Raw genomic sequence first — 25,788 nt, 5'->3', positions numbered from 1 at the left:
TACTTTACATCAGCACAATTTTGGAACCAAAATTTTTTTTTTTGTTAGGAAGTTATAAGGGTTAAAAGTTGACCAGCGATTTCTCATTTTTGCAACACCATTTTATTTTTACGGACTACAGCACATTTGAAGCCACTTTGAGGGGTCTATATGATAGAAAATACCCAAAAGTGACACCATTCTAAAAACTGCACCCCTTAAGGTGCTCAAATCCACATTCAAGAAGTTTATTAACCCTTCAGGTGCTTCACAGGAATTTTTTGAATATTTAAAAAAAATGAACATTTAACTTTTTTCACAAAAAAAATACTTCAGGTTCAATTTTTTTTATTTTACCAAGGGTAACAGGAGAAATTGGACTGCAAAAGTTATTGTGCAGTTTGTCCTGAGTACGCTGATACCTGATATGTGGGGGGAACCACTGTTTCGGCGCATGGCAGAGCTCAGAAGGGAAGGAGCGCCGTTTGACTTTTTCAATGCAAAATTGGCTGGAATTCAGATCGGACACCATGTCACGTTTGGTGAGCCCCTGATGTACCTAAACAGTGGGAACCTCCCACAAGTGACCCCATTTTGGAAACTAGACCCCCCCAAGGAACTTATCTAGATATGTGGTGAGAACTTTGAACCCACAAGGGCTTCACAGAAGTTTATAACGTACAGCGGTACAATTAAAAAATCATATTTTTTTCCACAAAAATGATCTTTTCACCCCCAATTTTTATTTTCCCAAGGGTAACAGGACCCTAAAAGTTATTGTGCAATTTGTCCTGAGTACGCTGATACCCCATATGTGGGGGTAAACGACTATTTGGGCGCATGGCAGATTTCAGAAGGGAAGCAGCGCCATTTGACTTTTTTGGCTGGAATTGAGATCGGACACCATGTTGCGTTTGGAAAGCCCCTGATGTAACAAAACAGTGAAAACCCCCCACAAATGACACCATTTTGGAAACTAGACCCCCCAAGGAACTTATCTAGATGTGTAGTGAGCACTTTGAACCCCCAAGGGCTTCACAGAAGTTTATAATACCCGGGCATGAAAATAAAAAAATCGTATTTTTTCCACAAACATGATCATTTAGTCCCCAATTTTTTTATTTTCCCAAGGGTAACAGGAGAAATTGGACCCCAAAAGTTGTTGTCCAGTTTGTCCTGAGTACGCTGATACCTCATATGTGGGAGAAAACTACTGTATGGGCACACGTCGGGGCTCGGAAGGGAAGTAGTGACGTTTTGGAATGCAGACTTTGATGGAATGGTCTGCGGGTGTCATGTGCGTTTGGAAAGCCCCTGATGTACCTAAACTATTGAAACTCCCCACAAGTGACCCCATTTTGGAAACTAGACCCTCCACGGAGTTTATCTAGATGTGTGGTGAGCACTTTGAACCCCTAAGTGCTTCACACAAGTTTATAACGCCCGGGCATGAAAATAAAAAAAATCATTTTTTTCCCACAAAAATGATATTTTTGCCCCCAATTTTTTATTTTCCTAAGGGTAACAGGAGAAATTAGATCCCAAAAGTTGTTTTGCAATTTGTCCTGAGTAAGCTGATACCCTATATATGGGGGTAAAACACTGGGCGCATGGCAGAGCTTTGAAGGGAAGGAGCACCATTTGACTTTTTCAAAGCAGAATTGGCTGGAATTGAGATCAGACGCCATGTTGCATTTGGAGAGCACCTGATGTGCCCAAACAGTGGAAACCCCCCAATTATAACTCCAACCCTAACCCCAACACACCCCTAACACTAATCTCAGCCCTAACCCTAGCCCTAGCCCTAATGGGAAAATAGAAATAAATACATTTTCTTTTATTTTTATTATTTTTCCCTAACTTAGGCTGGTTTCACATTTGCGTTTTTTTGCACTGTAAAAAAACGCATACGTGCGCATGCGTTTTTTCCCCCTATATTTAACATGGGTGCGCATACCTGCGCGCTGGTAAGCGCATGTATGCGATTTTCATGTGCTGCGTTTTTTTGGGGTGTGCGTTTGTATTTTCCAGACGCAGCATGTTGCATTTTTTGGCCCTGCAAAAAAGCGCATGCGCATGTATGGGCACGTTTTGCGCTAAAAATGGCCATTATAGCCTATGGATGCGCATACGTGCGCACTGGCATGCTCATGTATGCTTTTTTTGCACATGCGTTTTTTTTTGTTAACCATGGAATTTAGGGGTTTGGGTTAGAGTTAGGGTTAGTTAAGGGGGTTTAGGGTCAGGGTTAGGGTCAGGGTTAGGGTTGGGGTTAGGGTCAGGGTTAGGGTTAAGTATGGTTTGGTTAAGGGTTAGGGTCAGGGTTAAGGTCAGGGTTAGGGTTAGTTAGGGTTTAGGGTTTGGGTTAGGGTTAAGTATGGTTTGGTTAAGGGTTAGGGTTAGGGTCAGGGTTAGGGTTAAGTATGGTTTGGTTAAGGGTTAGGGTCAGGGTTAAGGTTAGGGTTAGTTAGGGTTTAGGGTTTGGGTTAGGGTTAAGTATGGTTTGGTTAAGGGTTAGGGTTAGGGTTAGGGTTAAGTATGGTTTGGTTAAGGGTTAGGGTCTGGGTTAAGGTCAGGGTTAGGGTTAGTTAGGGTTTAGGGTTTGGGTTAGGGTTAAGTATGGTTTGGTTAAGGGTTAGGGTTAGGGTTAGGGTCAGGGTTAGGGTTAAGTATGGTTTGGTTAAGGGTTAGGGTCAGGGTTAAGGTCAGGGTTAGGGTTAGTTAGGGTTTAGGGTTTGGGTTAGGGTTAAGTATGGTTTGGTTAAGGGTCAGGGTCAGGGTTAGGGTTAGGGTTAGGGTCAGGGTTAGGGTTAGTAAAGTCATGGTTTGGGTTAGTGTGAGGGGCCACCTAATGTTGGAAAAAAACGCAAACGCGGTAAAAACACACTAAAAACGCATACAAACGCATAAAAACGCTGCGTTTTTTTCATGCATGCTCATAAAAATGCTTGAAAAAAACGCAGCAGTTGTATGCTTTTGTATGCGTTTTTTCAATGCGTTTTTTTGCGGGAAAAACGCGCTGCAAAAAAAAGCAAGTGTGAAACTAGCCTAAGGGGGTGATAACCGGGGGTTTGATTTACTATTTATGGCAGGTTTTTATTTTTGGCAGCTGTCGCACGCTAAAAGACGCTTTTTATTGTAAAAATAGTTTTTGCATCACCACATATTGAGAGCTATAATTTTTCCATATTTTGACGCACAGAGTCATGTGAGGTCTTATTTTTTGCGGGACGAGTTGGCGTTTTTATTGGTGTCATTTTCAGGCACGTGACATCTTTTGATCGCTTTTTATTCTGATTTTTGGGACGCAGAATGAACAAAAACCAGCGTTTCATGAATTTCTTTTGGGGGGTGCGTTTACACCCTTCCGCCTGCAGTAAAATTGATAAAGCGCTTTTATTCTTCGGGTCAGTACGGTTACAGCGATGCCTCATTTAGGTCATTTTTTAATGTTTTGGCGCTTTTATGCAATGAAAACAATTTTAGAAAAAAAATAATTATTTTTGCATTGCTTTATTCTGCAAGCTATAACTTTTTTATTTTTTCGCTGATGATGCTGTATGGCAGCTCGTTTTTTGAAGGACAAGATGATGTTTTCAGTGGTACCATGGATATTTATATGCGTCTTTTTGATCGCTCGTTATTGCACTTTTTGTTCAGCGGTATGATAATTAATCATTTTTTGCTTCGTTTTTTATTTTTTAAGGGGTTCGCTAAAGGGGTTAACTAATGGGACAGTTTTATAGGGCAGGTCGTTACGGACGCGGCGATATCAAATATGTGTACTTTTATTGTTTTTTTTTTTTTATTTCCAAAAAATGAATTTATTATATGTTTTTTTTTTTTTTATTTAGCGATTATTTTTACACTTTTTTTTTTTAAACTTTATTACATTGTCCCAGGGGGGACACACCTGTCATGTGACAGATCGCTGATCTGTCACGTCACAGATCACTGTGACAGATCGCTGATCTGTCACGTCACAGATCACTGTGACAGATCAGCGATCTGTTACAGGCACTGCACAAGGCTTCCTCCTTGCCTGCGCTTTGCAGGCATGAGGAAGCCGGCTCCCTGCAGGCCCCCGAAGGTCCCCGTCGCCATCTTGGATTCGGGGACCTGCAGGGATGGAGCCCCCTGCAGCAGCGCTGCACATTGCGCTGCCGTGGGGGGCTCAGGGAAGTACGGAGGGAGCCCCCTCCCTGTCGATGCTTCCCTTTAACCCCCGGTACACCGCGATCGTGTTTGATCGCGGTGTGCAAGGGGTTAATGTGTCCGTGACCGCCCCTGATACATTGTGCCAGGTGTCAGCTGTGATAATTAGCTGACACCCGGCCGCGATCAGCGGCGCTCACCACGTGGGCGCCACTGATTGCTGTGACGTACTATCCCGTCCCTGGGAATTAAGTCCCAGGGCACATGGACGGGATAGTACGTCACATGACAGAAACGGGTTAAAGGGGGTTGTCCCACAAAGTTCCTTTCAATCAATAAATCTTTGAATAATAATTTCGACAATTGGGTGTGTTTAAAAAAACCTGTTTCTGTGCTGAGATAATCTTATAAATGTGCCCCTGCTGTGTAATGTGTAATGGCCGTGTCTTACCGTACAGGAACATGGTCTGATCATACCACAGCTCCTGGGCAGGAGAGGAAGGAAAAGAATATACAGACTTTACAGCATGGGATCGCAGCTGATTCTTTCTGTGAGGTAAAATGGATCGCCCGCCAAGGCAGTCGGGATACTTGGTAACGGGCCACTTCTTAAAGGGGCAGTGACCCGGTCCGTGGCCCTGGGTGTCCAATAAAAGGGAATATTTGCAGGGGAAAAAAATTAAGAGTTTGTGAAGTGTTTGTGACACCACCCATGGTTTCTGGTCAGTGGGGTGACCAGCGCTGCAGGGCAGGTCCTCTGGACTGATGGTGATGCAGCAGAGTTGGTATAACTCTCCACGGGCAGAGCTTTGTCCCAGGGCAGTTGTGGTAGTAAAGATGTTGTGTTTGATGATGATAGATGTAGCAGAGTTGGATAGGTGACGCAGGAATAATTAGAGGATACAACAGAGTGAAGTTTCCTTTACCTTTTACTTAGCTGTGTAGGTACAGTCCAGGGCTCAGGTTACAGATAGTTCTGGAGCAGGTCAGCCTGAAAGCAATTTGGGAATCTCCTTATTCAGGTGGGTTGTGAGGTCTCCTCTCTATCGCTATTCTCTGAGGTACTTGCTGCTGTTAACTCTATTCAAGTTCCTCTCTCTTTCTGCTACCTAGGTAGAATGCCACACGCATGGCAGGCAGCTGTATCCTGCTTCAGGGATCGCTCCTATTTGGCATCTCAAGCTCACACGTGCTGCTGTGTCGTCGAATAACAGTTGGGGACAGAGGATCTGCGGTCTTCTGTCCTCCGGATTCTGCTGCTGCGGCTTTAGTACCCACACAGCCTCGGACTCCGGGGTCCGGTCTCTGGCGCTCAAACCTGGGGGTGAGCTCAGCTATAGCTCCTGTCCCTAGCTTCTCTCCGCACGTCCTGTCTCGACCCTGTTCAGGCACTAACTAACTACTAACTTCTTGTTTCTGACAGAGAGCAGCTCCCCTGAAGTCGGGTTTAGAGCTCCTTCTGCTGGCCTGGAGCAGGAACTGTGTTGTATGCTGAAACTACTTGTTAAGTGGCTCCCTTCCTTGCTTCCAGGCATGATATCACTCCCCCCCCCCCCCCCGGAGGGAGGCAGGGCCACTGTGTCAACCAAACTCCTGGGGTGCCACAAAAACATTGTTTAAAAACAGGCCAGGAAATGTTTTACCTCACAAAAAGAATAATATGCTTCCCTAGATGTATGCCCTTTTGATTCCTCCCCTGGCCAAGAGGATTATCTCAGCACAGGAACTTTTTTTTTTCTTTAATTACATCCAATTGTGGAACTTATTTTTATTACTAGAGCTGTTGAATAAAATGTACTTTGTTCGTGGGAAAACCCTTTTAACCTCTTAACCAGTAATGTTGGCAAACACTGATGTCTGAATAAAACTTTGATTAGGATGGGTCATCAATATCCCATCATGAAGGTACGGACACCTTGTTCCCACACCATCAGCTGTTATCTCCAGCAGCGGCCGGGGGTATACAATGTACGGATACAAACTGCTGAGCTCCGACATATTGTTTAGTGGCGAGTACTGCAGATCAGCACTTGTTCAAGGAGTGGGAAACCTAATGATAGGCCATCAGTATCCTATAGAGGAAAACCACTTTAAAGGGAACCTGTCATCAGAAAAAAACGCTGTTAATCTACAGGTTAATAGCATTACTAACCTGCCCGGCGAATGCTGGAGGGAGGAAATTATGGTAACTTTATTCCTCCTGACAGTGTTCCAGTTTCAGTCACGGGGGAGGCGCCAGCGCTGATTTAGTCATCGCTCTGTGTATAGTGAGGAATGGCTGTAACCGTGCCCCCACGCCTGACTGTCATCCAGCCCCAATGCCGAGCTGCTGTCAGTGCTGGGGGCACGGTTACAACCGCCCCTCACTATACACAGAGCGATGACTGAATCAGCGCTGGTGCCTCCCCCGTGACTGATACCGGATTGCTGTCAGGAGGAATAAAGATAATTTTCTCCCTGCAGCATTTGGTTAAGTGCGGGCACCTGGCAGGTTAGTAATGCTATTAACCTGCAACTTAATGGTGTGTGTGTGTGTGGTTTTTTTTTTTTTTTTTATGGTGACAGGTTCCCTTTTAAAACACACACTTTGCTGGTCACTAAATTCCTTTATTTCTCACTCAAAGTCTTTTTATTTTTGTCAGATATAAAGTAATTGTGTATAATTTTGTTTTTCAATAACCGTAAACTAGACAAGCTGTATGTGTAATTCACATTAGCGATACTTGCAAACTTTAGCTTTCGTCATTTGCTTGTATGCCATACCTTATACAGACTTCTTACAAATGGCACTTTTTTTGTCTTTGGCCAATGATACCTTTTTTTTTTTTTTTTCTTTCGTGTCTTTGGGGAGATTTTCTGGGATACATGTTACGGTTAGAATCACACATTTAAGGATTCCACCTTATGGATATGTCTGATACAAACCGGGGTTAACTATATGGGAGGGCACAGAACAGAGCAGCACACGGCAGGGTGATATAGGAAAGGCACTTCCTGTTTAGATTCAGACTCCAGGCAGTCTGCCCAAGGGCAGGATGCATATAGTAAGACAGTTACAGGCCATGGGGATAAAGCTGCGGATGGTAGTAAGGGGCCACAAGCTGGAGACCAGTGTAAACAGGCACCAGCTCAATGAAATCATCTCCAGGAAGGATTTGGGGTCTAAGACCTGGGCAGGAGCAGCTGAGATGGCATTCCGGCACCTTTCCTTAATGGAACCGAACGAGGGGCTAACAGGGAGCTGGTGACGTGGAAAGTACAGATGGTACACGGATTGTCTAAAGAGGCTGCCCAGATGGCAGGTACAAGAGAAACATGGGCTGGACACGGATTGTCCAAAGAGACGGCAGAGATTGCCAGGAGCAAAGAAAGAGATTATACAGAGAATAGAGTCTGCCTGGAAGGCAGGGAAAATACGGGAAACGTTGCCCTGTGTGAACTGTGCTGCTGATGTGCTGGATGCCTTACTGTTTAGAAAAGTTCAGCTGTTGGAAAAGGACTATGACTATGCAGTGTTCCATGGAACTTGGAAGCCATAAGCTGGAGTGACAGAGATTGAAGGGATTCCAGCAACGGAAGTGAGTACTTAGTCAGACCCATCACACAGCAAAAAGGACATGGTATTTCATATGTAGGGTGTCGGGGTGTGGGAACCTTAAAGCCAGTTGCCACGACTACCACCCTGGCTGCCTTACATAGTCATATTATCAGAAGAAAAAAATAACTTATTTCTGCTGCTCTTTTATTTTCAATTAAATTGACAGACTTCTACTGGAAGTTCAATCCCTGGTGCGACCATAGCCCAAATGATCATTACACACAGAGCCGTATACTACTCCCCTTAATAAATAAGGGGAAATGGTAAATAAAAATGGCATTTGTTGGAATAAAACTATTCAGCCGGAGAATTTGACAAGGGTTGGTTTCATTGCACCGGAAGGGAAATGTTATCCATGTGCAGAATTTTGACTTCTCATTAATGAGTTAAGAGAAGAAATGTAGCTTTAAAATGCGCTGAGAAGCTCATGAACGCCCAGTATGATGACTGTACAGGTAATCTAAGGAAGAAAGTCTCTTGATTACAGGGGAGCTGGGTGATCTTGCTGTGGCTCATAATGTCTTGTTTGGGTGGGAGGTTTCTTGTGTGCAGTAATGATATATTATATGATAATGGGTTTCTACCTCACCCCATGCTTGTGTAATAATAGCTTTATTACTGTGAGTAGGGTTCATTGTAAAGCTACAGACTTCGAGTAACAATAGATTAAGTAAACAAGTATTAGCAATGATAATATAAAAACCTCAGTGGCGCTCAAGTATACATAGGGCCCCCAGCAGCAAAAGCAGAAAGACACCAGTCACCATAGATGGGAAAGTCTGTATTGATAAATGAATTACTACTGCGCTTAGAGTCACTGGTATCTATTGTCTTACTTAAATGGATTTGAAGAGAAAAAAAAAAAAAATCAAAGTCCAGAGCACAATAAAAGAAACAGGTTTGGACAGAGAACAGCAATAAGTAACACTAAAAAAGTCATATACACTCACTGGCCACTTTATTAGGTACACCTGTCCAACTGTGTGTTAAGACTTAATTTCTAATCAGCCAATCACATGGCGGCAACTCAGTGCATTTAGGCATGTAGACATGGTCAAGACAATCTCCTGCAGTTCAAACCGAGCATCAGTATGGGGAAGAAAGGTGATTTGAGTGCCTTTGAACGTGGCATGATTGTTGGTGCCAGAAGGGCTGGTCTGAGTATTTCAGAAACTGCTGATCTACTGGGATTTTCACGCACAACCATCTCTAGGGTTTACAGAGAATGGTCCGAAAAAGAAAAAAAATCCAGTGAGCGGCAGTTCTGTGGCCGGAAATGCCTTGTTGATGCCAGAGGTCAGAGGAGAATGGGCATACTGGTTCGAGCTGATAGAAAGGCAACAGTGACTCAAATTGCCACCCGTTACAACCAAGGTAGGCAGAAGAGCATCTCTGAACGCACAGTGCGTCGAACTTTGAGGCAGATGGGCTACAGCAGCAGAAGACCACACTGGGTACCACTCCTCTCAGCTAAGAACAGGAAACTGAGGCTACAATTTGCACAAGCTCATCGAAATTGGACAGTAGAAGATTGGAAAAACGTTGCCTGGTCTGATGAGCCTCGATTTCTGCTGCGACATTCGGATGGTAGGGTCAGAATTTGGCGTAAACAACATGAAAGCATGGATCCATCCAGCCTTGTATCAACGGTTCAGGCTGGTGGTGGTGGTGTCATGGTGTGGGGAATTTTTTCTTGGCACTCTTTGGGCCCCTTGGTACCAATTGAGCATCGTTGCAATGCCACAGCCTACCTGAGTATTGTTGCTGACCATGTCCATCCCTTTATGACCACAATGTACCCAACATCTGATGGCTACTTTCAGCAGGATAATGCGCCATGTCATAAAGCTCGAATCATCTCAGATTGGTTTCTTGAACATGACAATGAGTTCACTGTACTCAAATGGCCTCCTCAGTCACAAGATCTCAATCCAATAGAGCATCTTTGGGATGTGGTGGAACGGGAGATTCGCATCAGGGATGTGCAGCCGACAAATCTGCGCCAACTGTGTGATGCCATCATGTCAATATGGTCCAAAATCTCTGAGGAATGCTTCCAGCACCTTGTTGAATCTCTGCCACGAAGAATTGAGGCAGTTCTGAAGGCAAAAGGGGGTCCAACCCGTTACTAGCATGGTGTACCTAATAAAGTGGCCAGTGAGTGTATATCCCTTTGGATGCTTAATGCCAATTGTAGAGCAAGAAACCAAGATTACCTTGTAAAGCAGTAGGGGTTAACAGCCACAGAGGGGGAGGGCGGGGTCAGTCACACAAGTGAAGGCTGATTCTGTGTTTGGAGATCCCAAAAGTCCTTCTGTAAGTAATAACACTCCTCCTGTGGGTTGCTGATTAAATGCTTCTTGCTTAAGAACTGCAGTAATCCTGTTAGCGATGCTACCCCGGCCGGTGGCAGCAGTCGCTCTAATGGCAGGCTGGGTGGGAAAACACACTGAACTAGGTGCCTGAACTTCACACTAACCTCGTCAGCACAGGACCTGTGTGAAGTCAGAGACACGTGATGCACTGGACTGCAGCCTAGAGATTGCAGTGAGGACCAAAAAGCTATCCTACATGTTTCAGAGACTCCTGTCTCCTTCCTCCAATCTCTAGGCTGCAGCCCAGTGCATCATGTGTCTCTGACTTCACACAGGTCCTGTGCTGACGAGCATAGTGTGAAATTCAGGCACCTAGTTCAAGACTCCCCTCAACACCGCCTTGTGAGCATTCCAATAGGTAAACGGATTGAGGAGGTTTGATTCGTTTTCACTAACATAATTTTGTAAGGCTGAGCTGATTTCAGATTTGATGGTGGGGTTATGAAGCAGAGAGGAGTTGAATTTCCACATGAATTGGGGACCCTATTATCAGTTCTACAGTTACTGGGGAATGATCTGAAATAGATTTATTAAGTATGGAGCTGGAGGAGAACCTTGGCAAGGAGAAGACATCTGTGAGTATCAGATCTATTCTAGATGCCGACTGATGGCCATCAGAAAAATGAGTAAATTCTCTAGATGTGGTATTCAAACAGCGGAATGAGTCGAATAGCTCGTGATTATAAATCCAGCTGTTCAAGGATTGCATTTTTTGTCTGCTGGGAGAGGTGGAGTTTAGTACACCATCTGGCACCATATTAAAGTCCCCTAACAAAAGTAGGGTTCCTGATCGTAAGGTGTCTAATTTTTTCATTAGCTTATTCAGGAAGCTAATTTGGCTGATGGTGGGAACATAAGTATTAACTATTGTGAAGGTTTGGCAGTTCAGTTTGCACAGGAGAATATGATAATGTCCTTTTTCGTCTTTTACTTCAGAAAGCAATTCAAAGGAAATTGAGTTACTAATCGGGGTTAAAACCCCAGCTTTCTTTTGTGGACCGCAAGATTCAAATACAAATGGGACATTTTTGAGATTTATAGAAGGGTGGTTGTCTTTTTTTAACTTAGTTTCTTGAAGGCATACAACCTCAGGATGCATCCTGTTAATCTCCCTACCAATGGAAAATCTCTTCCAAGGGCTATTTAGCCCCCTGACATTGTATGATACGAATTTTATTTTCATGTTACAAGAATGGCTGGGTTCGTTTGAAGTGGGGTAGAGGAAATGCAGAAACCAAAGTGCACCTACCTTTGTAGAACTTAGTTGTCCAAAAACCTCAAACTATATACCTATTTGAAACCAAAAACAATAAGAACAAAATTGTCCTTCAGGAAGAGCCGATCCAGAAGGCTTTAATTCCTTAGTGGGGAAAGTTTGTGTATGGATCCCATTGGAGGCATCCCTTGGCATAACAACAATATTCCCAGAAGGAAAATAATCTCATGTGATATACGAGTCCATAAAGTAGTAGAGAAGTGAGAAAACCTGTGGAAAGAAGAATAATAAGCAGTACAGTACAATACATTGACCAAATAATCAAGAAGTGTAGAGAAGCCCTATAACAAGGTGAGTAAATATATTGGCCAGGTCTCTCCGTTGGATCATCCCTTCTCTGACGAGGGCCCAGGGTCTTGAGAGTTGGAGATTCTATGGCGGTCGGGTATCCTGTAGTAGGACAGGAAATCTCTTCCTTCTTTAGGTGAGAATAGGACGGTCGTCTTTCCTTTGTAGATTATCAAAAGTTGAAGTGGGAAGCCCCGTTTATAGGGGATATTATTTTCCCTCAAGGTGGAAGTGACTGGCTTAAAAGACTTTCTTCCTTCAATCGTTTCCTTTGAAAGATCCGTAAATAGCTGAAGGTGAGCATAGGGTTCTGGAAAACCTCCTAGATCTTTAACCGATTGTTGAATTTTTTTCCTTAATCTTGAAGAAGTGTACCCTTAAGATGGTATCTCTAGGTAGATCTTTATCGATATTCCGTGGTTTGGGAAGTCTGTGGATCCTATCTATGATGAGATCTTGGTCTGTAAGTGTCGGTAGTAATTTTTTGAAAATTGTCTTCACGAAGTCTTCTACTTTATCCGGTGAGATAGAGTCTTGTATTCCTCTTATTTTTAAGTTGTTTCGTCTGTTCCTGTCTTCTATATCCACAACTTTAATTTTAAGTCTGTGAAATTCAGATTTGAGGTCATGGGTGTCTTTTGATAAATCATCAGTGTGTTCTTCCACTACAGTTAGCCGTTTTTCATGGTTGTCTAACCTGCTGCTAAATTTATCCAAGGTGGACTGTAAAATTTTATTTTGGTTTTCAAATGATTGTGACATACTGGACGTGATTTTCTGGGCGAGAGTATCCATGTAAGAGTATATGGATATAGCATTCAGATTTTGGGAAGGAGAAGGATTGGTGTTATCTATCTTAAATTTTGACCTTTCCGGCAAAAAGTTTGGACTTGAAGCGTCGGCTGGCGATGTCAATTTTTCAGAAGTTTTACCAGGATTTTTCCTTTTTGATGAGAGAGATGTATCCATGACCTCTTTATGAGGAGATCTGGCCTTAAATGGGTTAACGATATCCACTTGATCTTTAAAGTGAGGATTGTAGAATCCTGAAATTTTTGTGCTTTTTGAGGAGTCGTATTAGACACTTTCGTTGAATTGGACACTGGAATAGCCTTGTGACTCATCTTGTGCCCTTTTTTTAATCCTGCCTTGCAGGGATTATATTAGAGAGAATTGATATTATTGGTGATGTCTATACTGAATAAACGTTAAAAATATAGAAAATTCTTGTGTCTTCCTATGCCTTTTTATAAAAGAGACCGTGAGGAATGAGATACACCACAGAATCAGATGCATACAGTAAAATCCTTTATTAACTGCGTGCCGATATAGACGCGCTCCCTGTGACTTTACATACAGCCGTGACAGGCGGCTAGTCTTCACACAGGGCTCAGTGACGTCAGTCCCCGCTCATAAAATATGCAACAGGGGAGCCGGCAGCTGATACACGGCACCGCTGAAGAAAGGCAGATCACCCCAGTGGAGCCGCACAGGAGCGGTGGGGAGCGGAGGTAACATAGAAATAGGCACAAATCACGGACTATTTTGCATCCTTCCACCTCAAAGATCTGTTATGACAGGAAAATGGCGTACTTGAGATAGGACGTTGAAATGAAAGAGATCCCTCCGCAGCCGTTATAGCTCCCGCAGCCTCGCACAAAGCAGGGGAATATAGCTAAATTAGGACACCCTGGGACTTCCAAAGGGTCTAAAACAGACAAGAGGAGATTCCAAAAAAAAGTCAATGTCTTTTAATTATGCAACGAGAGAAATTCTGTCAGATTAGGCACAGGGTGGGGACTATTTTGTATCCTTCCACTAATCAGCTGGTATATGACAGGATTTTTGTAAAAAAAATCTCCAAAAGACAATAAAAATCTTTAAAATGTGGTAGACAAGCGTGGAGATAATTTTTCTGAGGACAAGGACAGCCAGTGGGTAATGGAAGGAGCAGGGAAAGGATTTTTTCACTCACGGTTCAAAATGGTGTCACCTTGCAGTAAAATGGCGGGAAAAGGCCTTAGATTTCAAAAATGTCTTTTTTAATGTCCAAAGCTCAGACAAGGGGTACCAGAATGTACCTCTGAGTAACGAGAAAACAGTTTTGCCGTGGGTTATCGAAGAGAGCGATTTTCTTTTGCTTTGTCGCTTTAGGAGATGCCTCCTCAGAGATCCTGAGCCATGCGTGTTACACGATCGCCAGCTCAGGCCACACCCCCAAGGATTGTTGATTTGGGCAAAAACATCCATGACTCCCCGCTGCATACTTGGAGGCCAAGAAAAGCAACCCTGTCTCTTCACTGTCCCCTGCCCCTTCCAAAATTCCTTCCCATCATGGTACAGACCGGGATCCCTGTTTGCCCATGTTTTACTGGACTGCCTGATTAGTATAAATATTTAAAGGGAACCTGTCACCATGAAAGTGCCGACCACTCTACGGGTACTATGTTATAGAGCAGGGGAAGCTGAGCACAATGACTATGTAGTTTTGTGAGTAAAGATTCGGTATATCCTGAGTTTCATTAATTGAAACTTCTGCTCTTTCTGGGATTTTCGGCCCAGTGGGAGGTCCTGTCGGTGACTGCCAGCTTTCTCCACCCAATATACCAAAAATCCGAGAGAGAGCAGAGGTTTATCTTAATAGAACACAGGTTATACTGACTTTTTCTCGCAAAACTATAGATCAATCCACTTGGCTCCTCCTGCTCTATAACAAGGTTCATGTGGAGTAATCTGCATTTTCAAGGTGACAGGTTCCACTTAATGGCTACAGGTTTCCCCCAGGTGTGGGGTGGGGATCCTCCAATTTTTTTTTTTTCTGCCAAGGGTCATTTGGATATTTCTACCATCATTCAGGGACCGTACAAGATTATCATCTTGAAAATTAATGTGCCACATTTGGTCAAACCATTCTCTCACCCCTAATGTGATGGCGTGCGATGTTGGGTGATATTTATCATGTTGCTACTCGCAATACGTTGGTTTGGATCACAGAGGTCTCGATGTGGTGATAAGTTTTACACTGCGTGTCCCCTCAAATTGGGAAATTCTTCTCTGCTCACACAACATTTATAGTACTAAAGCAGCGGGAGGTCTGCTGTATACATCACATAGGAGACACTGAGACTGCTGTAAACATATCTGCATAGGTTGAAAAAAGTCCTAGGTCAATCAAGTTCAATCTTTCTTCACCAGTTTTACATTTTGTCAATAAATTATCTATAACCCACAATGTAATGTGTACTGCGGTTTCCCATTCAGATATCTAATGCAGATCGTTTTTGTAATATTGTACTATCAAGGTCAGTTATTAATATCCTATATAGTTTTGGTGTCATCAGCAAAGACCATTACACTCTCAGTCTCATCCACACGGTCATTACATAGGAGACACTGGGGCTGCAGCATGTACATCACATAGGAGACACTGAGACTAATGTATACATCACATAGGAGACGCTGGGGCTGGAGTGTGTGTGTGTGTGTATATATATATATATATATATATATATATATATATATATATATATATATATATATCATAGGAAACATTAGAGATGGAGCATAAACATCACAGCAGACACTTGGGCTGGAGCATGTACATCACAGTAGACACTTGGGCTGGAGCATGTGCACCGCATAGCAGACACTGGGGTGGGAACATGTGCACCCACATAGCAGACACTGGGGCGGGAGCATGTGCACCCACATAGCAGACGCTGGGGCGGGAGCATGTGCACCCACATATCAGACTGTTGTGAGTTCATTTTCCCCTTCGTCACTGAGGTCTGGTGAACTCCCTATTCTGGTAACGGAAGGTAATGAGCCTGATTATCAGGCACCTGAGCCTATTGAGGATGACTGGCTGAGTGGAGTCACGGACTGGATATAAGGCTGCCGACGCCCTTCTGCCCTGCGGGTGATTTCTCTGTGGACTTCTAGGACACCAGTCTGATTCCTGCTCCTCTAAAGCTAAGTTTTCTGTTTTGCCTGTTAGCATTTTTGTTTTGTTTTTTTGTTTCCCTTGCTTTTCTGTATTCTGCCATTCCCTGCTGGGGTGAGCTGAATCTCCTTTTGCCTGTAGCTCTATCTTCAGAATATTCCTGAGTACTGACATAGCTTTTTTGAAGCCTAGCGTCTTCAGGGCCTTTTTCACTGTCAGTCTGTTGGCTCTTATTTTCATAGGGTTTTTCACGGATTGCAGACAGCAGCCTTCCTGTCCTTTTCTATCTAGTTAGCTTGGGCCCCGTCTTTGCTCAGTCTATCTTTCTGTCTGTGTTAGTATTTTCATCTTGCTTCACTGTCATTATATGTTGGGGGCTGCCTATTGCTTTGGGGTCTGCTCTGGGGCAGTTTAGATTCCTTCTTTCTTTAGGCCTATTTTAATTCTCCGGCTGTGATCGAGGGATCTAGGGCATCGTAGGAACCCCCCACGGCTACTGCTAGTTGTGTTGATAGGTTCAAGGGTCTGCAATCCGATAGCTGCCAACTTCTCTGGTTTTCTGGACTTAGCTAGCATTTCTGTTTTTGCCTCCTACGGTGACTCAATCATAACATCAGACACTTGGGCGGGAGCATGTGCACCCCTACATAGCAGACACTGTGGTGGGAGCATGTGCACCCACATATCAGACACTGGGGCGGGAGCATGTGCACCCACATTTCAGACACTGGGGCGGGAGCATGTGCACCCCTACATAGCAGACACTGGGGCGGGAGCATGTGAGATCGGAGGGCATCACTCGCTAACTTCGTCCACAAAATACATTCAGACACTGGCACTGGCCTGTGTTAGGACGTAATCCTTCATTGCAGGTGTCGCAGCATCCAGTAGTGAGCGCCATGTGCACATACTCGCAGTACAATCAAAGGTCCTGTGGCTGGCAATGCGCGGCCACTAGCCCAAGCACTGCGGTCCCCGAGAATCAGCCCAGGGGCTAGAAAATAGGACATCGCGGGCCACAAATGGTTCATGGGCTAAATGTTTCACAGCCCTGCTCTCGGTGAAAATAAATAATAAGCTTATCACTGCTGCAACCTGTGAACTAAGAGGGGAGCACCGGCTCCAGCACTGCGTCTCTGCTGCTACTACTATCTTTAGTCACAGCCTGCAGCGGTGCTACAACAACTACAGCACATGTTACCACGGCAGCCAATCACTAGGCTTGAGGATGATGCCAAAGTACTAGTGATGACACAAATTCAGCCTGTCAACAAAGGTGAGAACCGCAGCAGAGGAGCTACACTGGAGCTGGGGAGGGTGAGTAACAGCTGAGTTCATTATTTTCAAAGGGAGAGAGCACATTGTCATTTGATATGTTATACCTGAAAACTCCTTTAAGGTTGGGTATGTTTCTTTTCTCATTGCTCTGGCCTGTCTTTCAGATTCGATTCCTCCTTCTGTTCAGTCGGCAAGGGAAGTTGAGACTGCAGAAATGGTATATAACCCTGACCGAAAAAGAGAAGCGCAAGATAACACGGGAGTTGATGCACATAATTCTTACCCGGAGTCCTAAGACCAGCAGCTTTGTGGACTGGAAGGATTTAAAGCTCGTATACAAGAGGTATATTGTCAATATACTCTCCTTCTTCAGCGTGCCTGCCCCCATTACACCAGCATCTCTGATGCAGCATCAACACTAGGCATTGTTGGCATGGCGGTGGGTGCAGCTGCAGCAAAAAGCTGGTTAGCTCCTCACAGAGGAACATTGCTACCGCTCCCCGGCCAGTTATACCCTTGGGTCCTGTTGTAGCATTGTATTGTGACTGTCAGATCATGGGATCCCAAGTGAGGGGCAGACCCTCTGATTTTCAGTGATGTGTCACTTACTTGGCTTATCTCCACTTATCAGAAGGAGATTATCATTGCCTGACTAGTCGTCTTGTGTCATGTAGTATTCCTGCTTTGTGTAACCCTGCCCCACTAATTGGCAGCTTTCTGCCTATGCACAGTGTACACAGAAGGCAGCCAATCAGTGGTGTGGGAGGAGTCATACAGAGCTCATCATTCTGATGAGCACTGGCAGATTTGCAGCTGATAAAATAGGGATTTTATCAAAATGTCAGCAAGCAGCCCAATAAGTGACACAACACTGGAATCTAGGTCTCTGCCCCTACATCCTACTGCTCTCAGATAACAAAACAAAAACTTGATGACAGATTCCTTTTAAAAAATAGTATGCAGGATTGCTGGGTTGGCTAAAAAAAAGTGATATTTCGCTCTTTTACTACAAAAGAGGCGGCAGAGGGCTGTGGGATCTCGCTCTGCATACTGGGATCTCACAACCTTAAAGTTCGGACTCGACTTTACTAGAAAGGTGTGCCTTTTTATTGGTCATTAATGACTCTTTTGAGGTGATTTGTTACTGGATTATATTGAGACACCTCCCAAATCTTGGGTTGCTCACTCTTTTATTAAATAAAAAGGTCAGTCCCAGATCTGTGATACTGCGTGCTCTTTAAATTTCCTAGAGTTGTCTTTGAGCTTCATGGATTTTGCATGTCGCTGATAGACCATTGCTATTTGCCATCATGATATTGTTTTAACCACTTGTTCACCTATTAATTATGGTATTTTTTTCCTATGTAAATACAATGAAAGAAATAATAATTTGATCCCTTGCTGACTTTATGCAAATTGTCTCTTCAGAGAAGAAGACTAGAACTCTAGAGCCACCTATTGGAAGTAGCAATCCTAAAAGTCAATGTCGGCCCTTTAGCGAGCCTTGTCACATGACTCAGGATAAAAGCCAAATTAGAATCTCAATTTGCAGACACTGTGTTTTGAGGTACTAGCCCTTGTCAGTGCAAAGTGTTAGATCTGGTTTAACTGTGTGAGAGGCGTCCGACCGATATCCAAGAAGTTTCGTTTCTACTTGCAGAGATTGAGAAGAGTTAAAGCCGCAATGCTCCTCTGGGAAATATGCAAATTGTTTGCCATGTGACAAGGCTCATTAAAAGGTCGAGACATTGACTTTCAGGATTGCTACTTCCAATAGATGGCACTAGAGTTCTAATCCTCTTCCTCTCGGAAGAGACAATTTGCATATTTCCCAGAGGAGCATTGCGGCTTTAATTCTCCTCATCTCGGCATGCTTAGCATGTCAATCTCTGCAAGGAGACATGATACTTCTTGAATATTGAGCGATAGAATATCAAAAATAAAATCCAAAAAATCACATTGTATAAATTATATAAATGTATTTGCATTTTGCAGTGAGAAATATTTGATCCCCTACCAACCATTAAGAGTTCTGGCTCCTACAGACCAGTTACACGCTCCTAATCAACTCGTTACCTGCATTAAAGACAGCTGTCTTGCATAGTCCTCTTTATGAATGAGTCTGTGGACAGGAATCTATCAGTCACTCTAAACTCTAAAATATGGGTGTAGTACGTGTGCCGACTGGGGATGGTCCCTTTTGGCTGCGGAATGGACTGACGACAGACACAGAAGCTCGTTCAACCATGTCCAACTTTATTGGGTGTCCTCTTGACATCCACCGTAGGCACGACAGCTTTTGCTCCTAGGCCCGGGTACCAGTCACCTCCTCCTACTCCTGTCGGCGGTAACCCTCCAGGTTCTTCGCCATGGCTGCTGTTAGGCCCACAGCCACAGCGCTTCCCCCTGGCTGAGTCTGCCCACTGCGACTCTTACTGCTCCTTCAGTGTCCAGCCATCCGGTACCCCGGGCCTCCTTTAGTCAGCGTCCTTCTGACCTGCAGCTGTCCTCTCCAGGCCACCCCCCTCTGAGTATCCATCTCTCTCCTCTGTCTCTCCTGAGCTCTTCCTTCCTCCATCCTCTCCTGAGCTCTTCTCTGTTCTATCTCCTCCTGGGTGTCTGTCCTGCCCCTGGGACTCTCCTTTTTATCTCCTCATCCTGGAAATCCCCTTCCCAGTCCTGGGACTCCGCCCACTATGACTCTGCGGTTTTCCAGCCTAAAGCTGCTGTTGATATACAAAAACTTGGCACACACTTGTGGATTCTGATGCAGAAAAGTGATTGATTTTAATAAAGTACAGTACATACAAATAGACGTTTCGGTCTATGACCTTCATCAGTGTACGTGAGACTGTACTGTGAGCTCAAAAATAACTGGGCATAAATCTAGAAATCCAATAAATGAGGAGGCACAAAAGGCCGTTTCTCGTTGCTTGTAAATAGTAAATGGACGCGGTATCCGCCGCAAGTCAATAGCGCTTTTGTTTAATTAAAGCTGCTGTTGAGTCCTTTTCTCACTACTCTCTGTCTCCATCTTGTGGACAAAACCCGGTACTACACTGTAGTTTCCTAATTCTAGCTGTTGTCCCACACATAAACATTTAAGTCAGAATAAAGCATTGTACACATTTTCCTTCTGCATTAGACAGGTATATAGGTCAGTCCACCCTCCTATATAGGCAAGACCAAAGAGCTTTCTAAGGGTGGTTTCACATTAGCGCTTTTTAAGCGCACGCACGGCCGGGGGTAGCTCCGCCCCCGAGCCGGCTCTCTGCCCGGCGTGCCCGCCCCTTGCGCGCCAAAATCAAACTTTTCGGATTTTGGCGCGCACGGCGCACCGTCAAAAGTGCGCAGTGCAGGTCAAAGCGCAACTAGCGCACGGCCTGCGCACGATCTGCGCACCCTATGCTAAAGATAGGGTGCGCCGATCGCAGGCGCCGCTGTGCGCTAGGAGGCGGCGCTACAAGCAAGGGGCGGGCACGCCGGGCAGAGAGCCGGCTCGGGGGCGGAGCTACCCCCGGCCGTGCGTGCGCTTAAAAAGCGCTAATGTGAAACCACCCTAAGGATGTCAGGGACAAGATCACAGACCTGCACAAAGTTGGAATGGGCAACAAAACCATAAGTACGACGCTGGGTGAGGAGACAACTGTTGGTACAATAGTAAGAAAATGGAAAAAGTACAAAATGGCTGTCAATCAGCATCGATCTGGGGCACAATGCAAAATCTCACCTTGTGGTGTGTCCTTGATCATGATCATTACACCGTAAAGGTTTAAAATCCTGCAGTGCCCGCAAGGTCCCCCTGCTCAAGAAGGCACATGTGCAGACCCAGCTGAAGTTTGCCAATGAACACCTGGAAGATTCTGAGAGTGATTGGGAGAAGGTGCTGTGGTCAGATGAGACAAAAATTGAGGTTTTTGGCATTAACTCAACTCGCCGTGTTTAGAGGAAGAGAAATGCTGCCTATGGCCCAAAGAACACCGTCCTCACTGTCAAGCATAGAGGTGGAAACATTGTTTTGGGGGTGTTTCTCTGCTAAGGGCACAGGACTACTTCACCACATCAATGAGAGAATGGATGGAGCCATATACCGTAAAATCCTGACTGACAACCTCCTTCCCTCCACCAGTACATTAAAAATGGGTCATGGCTGGTTCTTCCAGCAAGACAATGACTCAAAACATACAGCCAAGGTAACAAAGGAGAGGCTCAAAAAGAAGCACATTAAGGTCATGGAGTGGCCTAGCCAGTCTCTAGATCTTAATCCCACAGAAAACTTATGGAGGGAGTTGCCAAGCGACAGCCTCAAAATCTTAATGATTTAGAGATGATCTGCAAAGAGGAGTGGACCAAAATTTCTCCTGACATGTGCACAAACCTGATCAACTACAAAAAACATCTGACTGCTGTTCTTGCCAACAAGGGTTTTGCCAACAAGTATTAAAGGGGTTGTCCGGGCTTTTCACATAATCTCAGTGCTTATCTGTGCTGCAGAATGTTGAAAATAAGTAATTTACCTTCTATCACCAGTTTGCAGGGTTTGCTAGATATCATCTCTTGCTTGTAAGAAAAACGTCCAGGGGGTGTGTGTTCTGGCATTGAAATGAGAACTGGTCGTTTCCTCCTCAACAGTTTCACTTTCCATAGATCACTGCTCAGTGTGTGTCTGGGGGAGGAGCAGCTCTCTGCTCTCTGCACTGAGGCTGCTAGTGGGGGAGGATTTGTTACTGTGTGAGGAGGGCTTGTTCATGTGGACGGGGAGGGCCTGTTGCTATGGAGGGTGGGGTTGTTACTATAGAGGGCAGGTTTTTAGTAGAGTAGGAGGAAACAACCAGTTCTCATTCCAATGCCAGAACACCCCCCCTGGACGTTTTTCTTACAAGCAGGAGATGATATCTCGCAAACTCTGCAAACTAGTGACAGAAAGTAAATTACTTATTGTCAGCATTCTGCAGCCCAGATATGCACTAAGATTATTTGAAAAGCCCGGATAACCCCTTTAAGTCTTGTTTGCCAGAGGGATCAGATACTTATTTCTCACTGCAAAATGCAAATAACGTTATATAATTTATACAATTTGATTTTCTGGATTTTAGTTTTTATATTCTATCTCTCAATGTTAAAATTAACCTACCCGTAAAATTATAGACTATTCATGTCTTTGTCCGTGGGTAAACTACAAAATCAGCAAGGGATCAAATAATTCTTTCCTTCACTGTATATGTATTTCAGGCTAAAAATCATGTTTGCAATTAGGTTTAATTAAAAGTTTTGCGCGCTTTGCTTTTCCAGGCGCTTTGTTTCCCTACATACTCCATTTGTAACCACGGATCAAATTTAACTGAGAGAAAGAAGAGAGCAGAAATATGAATTACAAAGTCTCTTGTCAGACCATCAGAATGAGAAAGTCACTGACTGATTCTCAGTTAACTCATTCTGCAGTTATCTGCTAAACCGGAGATTTTTTGGTTACGTGCGCTGCTTGACATAAAACACGATTGCTATTGCATTAAATGAACTATGTTTTATTCTCTTTTCCCAACGCGTTTCGAAGTGTACACCACTTCTTCCTCAGGGGATGACATACATCCATGTATGAAAGAAACAGATTGAAATACCCTTATGCAGTTCACTCACTCAGCAAGGGCTGAAATCACTATGCCAATCCAAGTTTCCTGAAGAGTGTATTACACATGGATTTGAAATAAATTTACCTATCAAAAAGGTCAATTCAGGTACTCAGAGAACAGGTGTAAATCGAATGTAGTGATATCAAGGGACCCCCTGGAATGGCACACTGAGTATAACCTATACAAACCTGCAATAACAATACACCTAAATAGAATACAAAGGTTCTTTAGCGCTTCAACTAATGATACCCGGGTATCTATGACTATGGTATCTTTAACCTGAGATGAGTCTCCTCTCAGGCATATAGAATACATAGGCTGCATCCAGTCCCAAATCTTCCACACCATTCAGTTGCAGCAACACTAGGTTCCTCATCTTGTTGGCCGGTGCCGAGCCAAAACGCCGGGGACTTATAGTTCTGTAGCCTCAAGAAGCCGTCTCTCCTTCTGTAGTAATCATGAATTCTCCGAGAAGCAATACAACTGTTTCTATATAAAATGTCTGTCCAATATTGCTTCTCAGCTCATCACAACAGGGACTCCATAGAGCTCCACAGTCACACAACTCTCAGGAATGCTCAGTCTTTATTCCACAGCAAGGTCTCAGGCTCTCAAGATGAAGGGTTGCAGTGCACAGTCTCTTACAGCGTTCAATCTCTTTGCTTCTCACAAGCTGCTCCACACAGTGTTTTTCAGGGCAGTCTCTCTTCTCCTTCTGGAAGCTTCCCTTACAGCTCTAGACAGCTGACACTAGGCCCCACCCCCCAGCACACACAGAATCCTGGGCACTCGCAGCACCTGCTCTTAGGTGCAGCAGGCAAACACCACAGGGTCCTAGTGCACTCCTGGTGTAATCACAGTTCACCCTTACACACAAACGTATGCAGAGATCTGTCAATCCAGGGCAGGGTGTTGGGAGAAGTCTCATGTATGGCTCAGGCCCCGGAGGCTTTTAAAGTTGTTTTTTTTTTTTTCTTTCTGAAAATTGCAGTATTTCTGTGTCACAGAAATGGCTGAGATCATACAGCCAATGTCTAATATATGCTGTCCGGCGGCATGTATACACTGTCAGGTTCCCTTTAATGAAACCCAATTGTAAAAACAAATTGTATTCCAAAATACATGCATTTGAGTAAGAAAAGAAAATTGTTTGTAAAAGTGGAGAATCCCTTTTAATGACATTTTTTTAAACAATCGCAGCAATTGTGCATTCACAGGTAGTATGCCCAGTTGTCAGAGACACGTGGTATAAGAGTCATGGCTGTTCTTTAATCCACGATGTCTTCCTGATTGCTGAAGAAGCGGCAATTATCCCTATTAATCTTGGCCTTTTATCTTCTGACTTTTCAGGTATGCCAGCCTGTACTTCTGCTGTGCCATAGAAGATCAAGATAATGAGCTGCTGACGTTGGAGATCGTTCATAGGCTTGTGGAGCTACTCGATAAATACTTTGGAAATGTAAGTTTTTTCATCTTATTTCACCATCTTTTCATCTGAAACAATAAAATGGCTACATGTGGGTTTGACTACTAAAAACATAGAAGACACAACATCTTGTGTAGGCTCTTCCATGTATTGTAGGAATGGTTCTTGTAGTCACTGTCTTGGCTTATATATCGGAGCATGCATACAACCAACTTGTTGCATCATGAAATGGATCGATGTGTCTTACCACTTTCGTTGTGATATAGACTATTCTTATTTGCAGGCTTTGTCCCCTTTGGTTTGTTTTGGTGCTGTACCAGCTTATAATGCTCCCTTACGTCTTGGCCCCACATGAATACGTTCAGAAACAAATTGCAGTGTAAAGTATAAGGGGTAGAGTCTCTTTTTGTGGAGAGTGACATGCCAGTGTAAGGAGACTTATAAGCCATGCAATGCTCCTCTGGGAAATCAAATATGCAAATTGTGTCTTCAGGGAGGAAGACAACTTGATCTCTAGCGCCACCTATTGGAAGTAGCAATCCTAACAGCTGGGTTTTTAAATGGGTTATCCAAGACTTTTTGTGGATAGGGCTAAGAATGAACAGACAGGTAGTTACTAACTACCTGATCTGCATTGAGACGGTCTCTACCGGTGACATCCCTGCTTCATTTCATCTCTCGTCAACAAAAGCAGCACCTTCTCTTCTATTCTGCTCTGTTGACGGAATGTCACTGCCAATGTAATGCTGATTGACAACCGGCTCCTTGCAGTTGGGCAGTAGTGAGCCGGTTGTCAGTAAGCATGACATTGGCAGAGACGTTCCTATCAACAGAGTAGAATGGCGGAGAAGGAGCTACTCTGCCGATGAAATATTAGCAGAAATCACAAAATCACCTGTAGCAGTGGTCCTTGACCGCTCTGAGCCGGCAGAGATTCGCACAAAGTAAGACAGGCACGTAGTTAGCAACTACCTGCTTGTTGGTTACATATGTTCAAAATAGACCTAGGTCCATCAAGTTAACCTTTCTCCACCAATTATACATTTTTCCACTAATTTAACTATAGCCCGCAATGTAATGTGTATCGAGAAAATCGTCCAGCCCTTTTTTAAAAGCTGTTAGTGTCTGCCATTACTAACTCTTGTGGTCGGACATACCATATTCTGATTGCTCTAACTGTAAAGAACCCTTTCATATTTAGCTCATGGAAGCGCCTTTCTTCCCGTAATGAGTGCCCCCTTGTCTTAACTATGGTCCTTGAAAGGAATAAGATATGAGCCAGTCCTTTGTACTGACCATACATACATATATTTCTACATGTGAGATCTCCTCTGAGGCATCTTTTTTCTAAACTAAACAAACTCAACTTTTCCAACCTCTCATCATATGAGAGGCCATCATAGAATCATAGAATGTTAGAGTTGGAAGAGACCTGGGTCATCGTGTCCAACCCCCTGCTCAATGCAGGATTCACTAAACCATCTCAGACAGATGTCTATCCAGCCTCTGTTTGAAGACTTCCATTGAAGGAGACCTCACCACCTCTCGTGGCAGTCTGTTCCACTCATTAATTGCCCTCACTGTCAAAAAGTTTTCCAATATCTAATCTGTATCTTTTCCCTTTCAGTTTAATTCCATTGCTTCTCGTGTTTCCATGTGCAAATGAGAATAAGGATGATCTCTCTACACTGTGACATCCCTTCAGATATTTGTAGACCGCTAAACACGTGGTCAAAATTGTTGGTACCCCTTGTTTAATGAAAGAAAAACCCACAATGATGACAGAAATAACTTGAATCTGACAAAAGTAAGAAACTCAAATAAATAAAAAATCTATGAA

The 25,788-nt window shown here is 44.0% G+C and overlaps 1 protein-coding gene across 1 annotated transcript in view; it reads left to right on the top strand.

Annotated features, from left to right (window-relative positions):
• The window catches only part of AP1S3 (adaptor related protein complex 1 subunit sigma 3), a 79,000-nt gene that overhangs the window by 44,313 nt on the left and 8,899 nt on the right, over positions 1 to 25,788 (top strand). The window contains exons 2-3 of the mRNA XM_073581144.1: positions 17,057 to 17,235; positions 23,873 to 23,981. Coding sequence (XP_073437245.1) covers positions 17,057 to 17,235; positions 23,873 to 23,981 — 288 coding nt within the window. The remainder of the gene's footprint in view (positions 1 to 17,056; positions 17,236 to 23,872; positions 23,982 to 25,788) is intronic.

This window comes from Dendrobates tinctorius, unplaced genomic scaffold (genome assembly GCF_039654945.1).
Source record: "Dendrobates tinctorius isolate UK_male_01 unplaced genomic scaffold, ASM3965494v1 ptg000069l, whole genome shotgun sequence".
NCBI classification, from domain to species: domain Eukaryota; kingdom Metazoa; phylum Chordata; class Amphibia; order Anura; family Dendrobatidae; genus Dendrobates; species Dendrobates tinctorius.
This window is presented reverse-complemented; position numbering and strand designations above follow the sequence as displayed.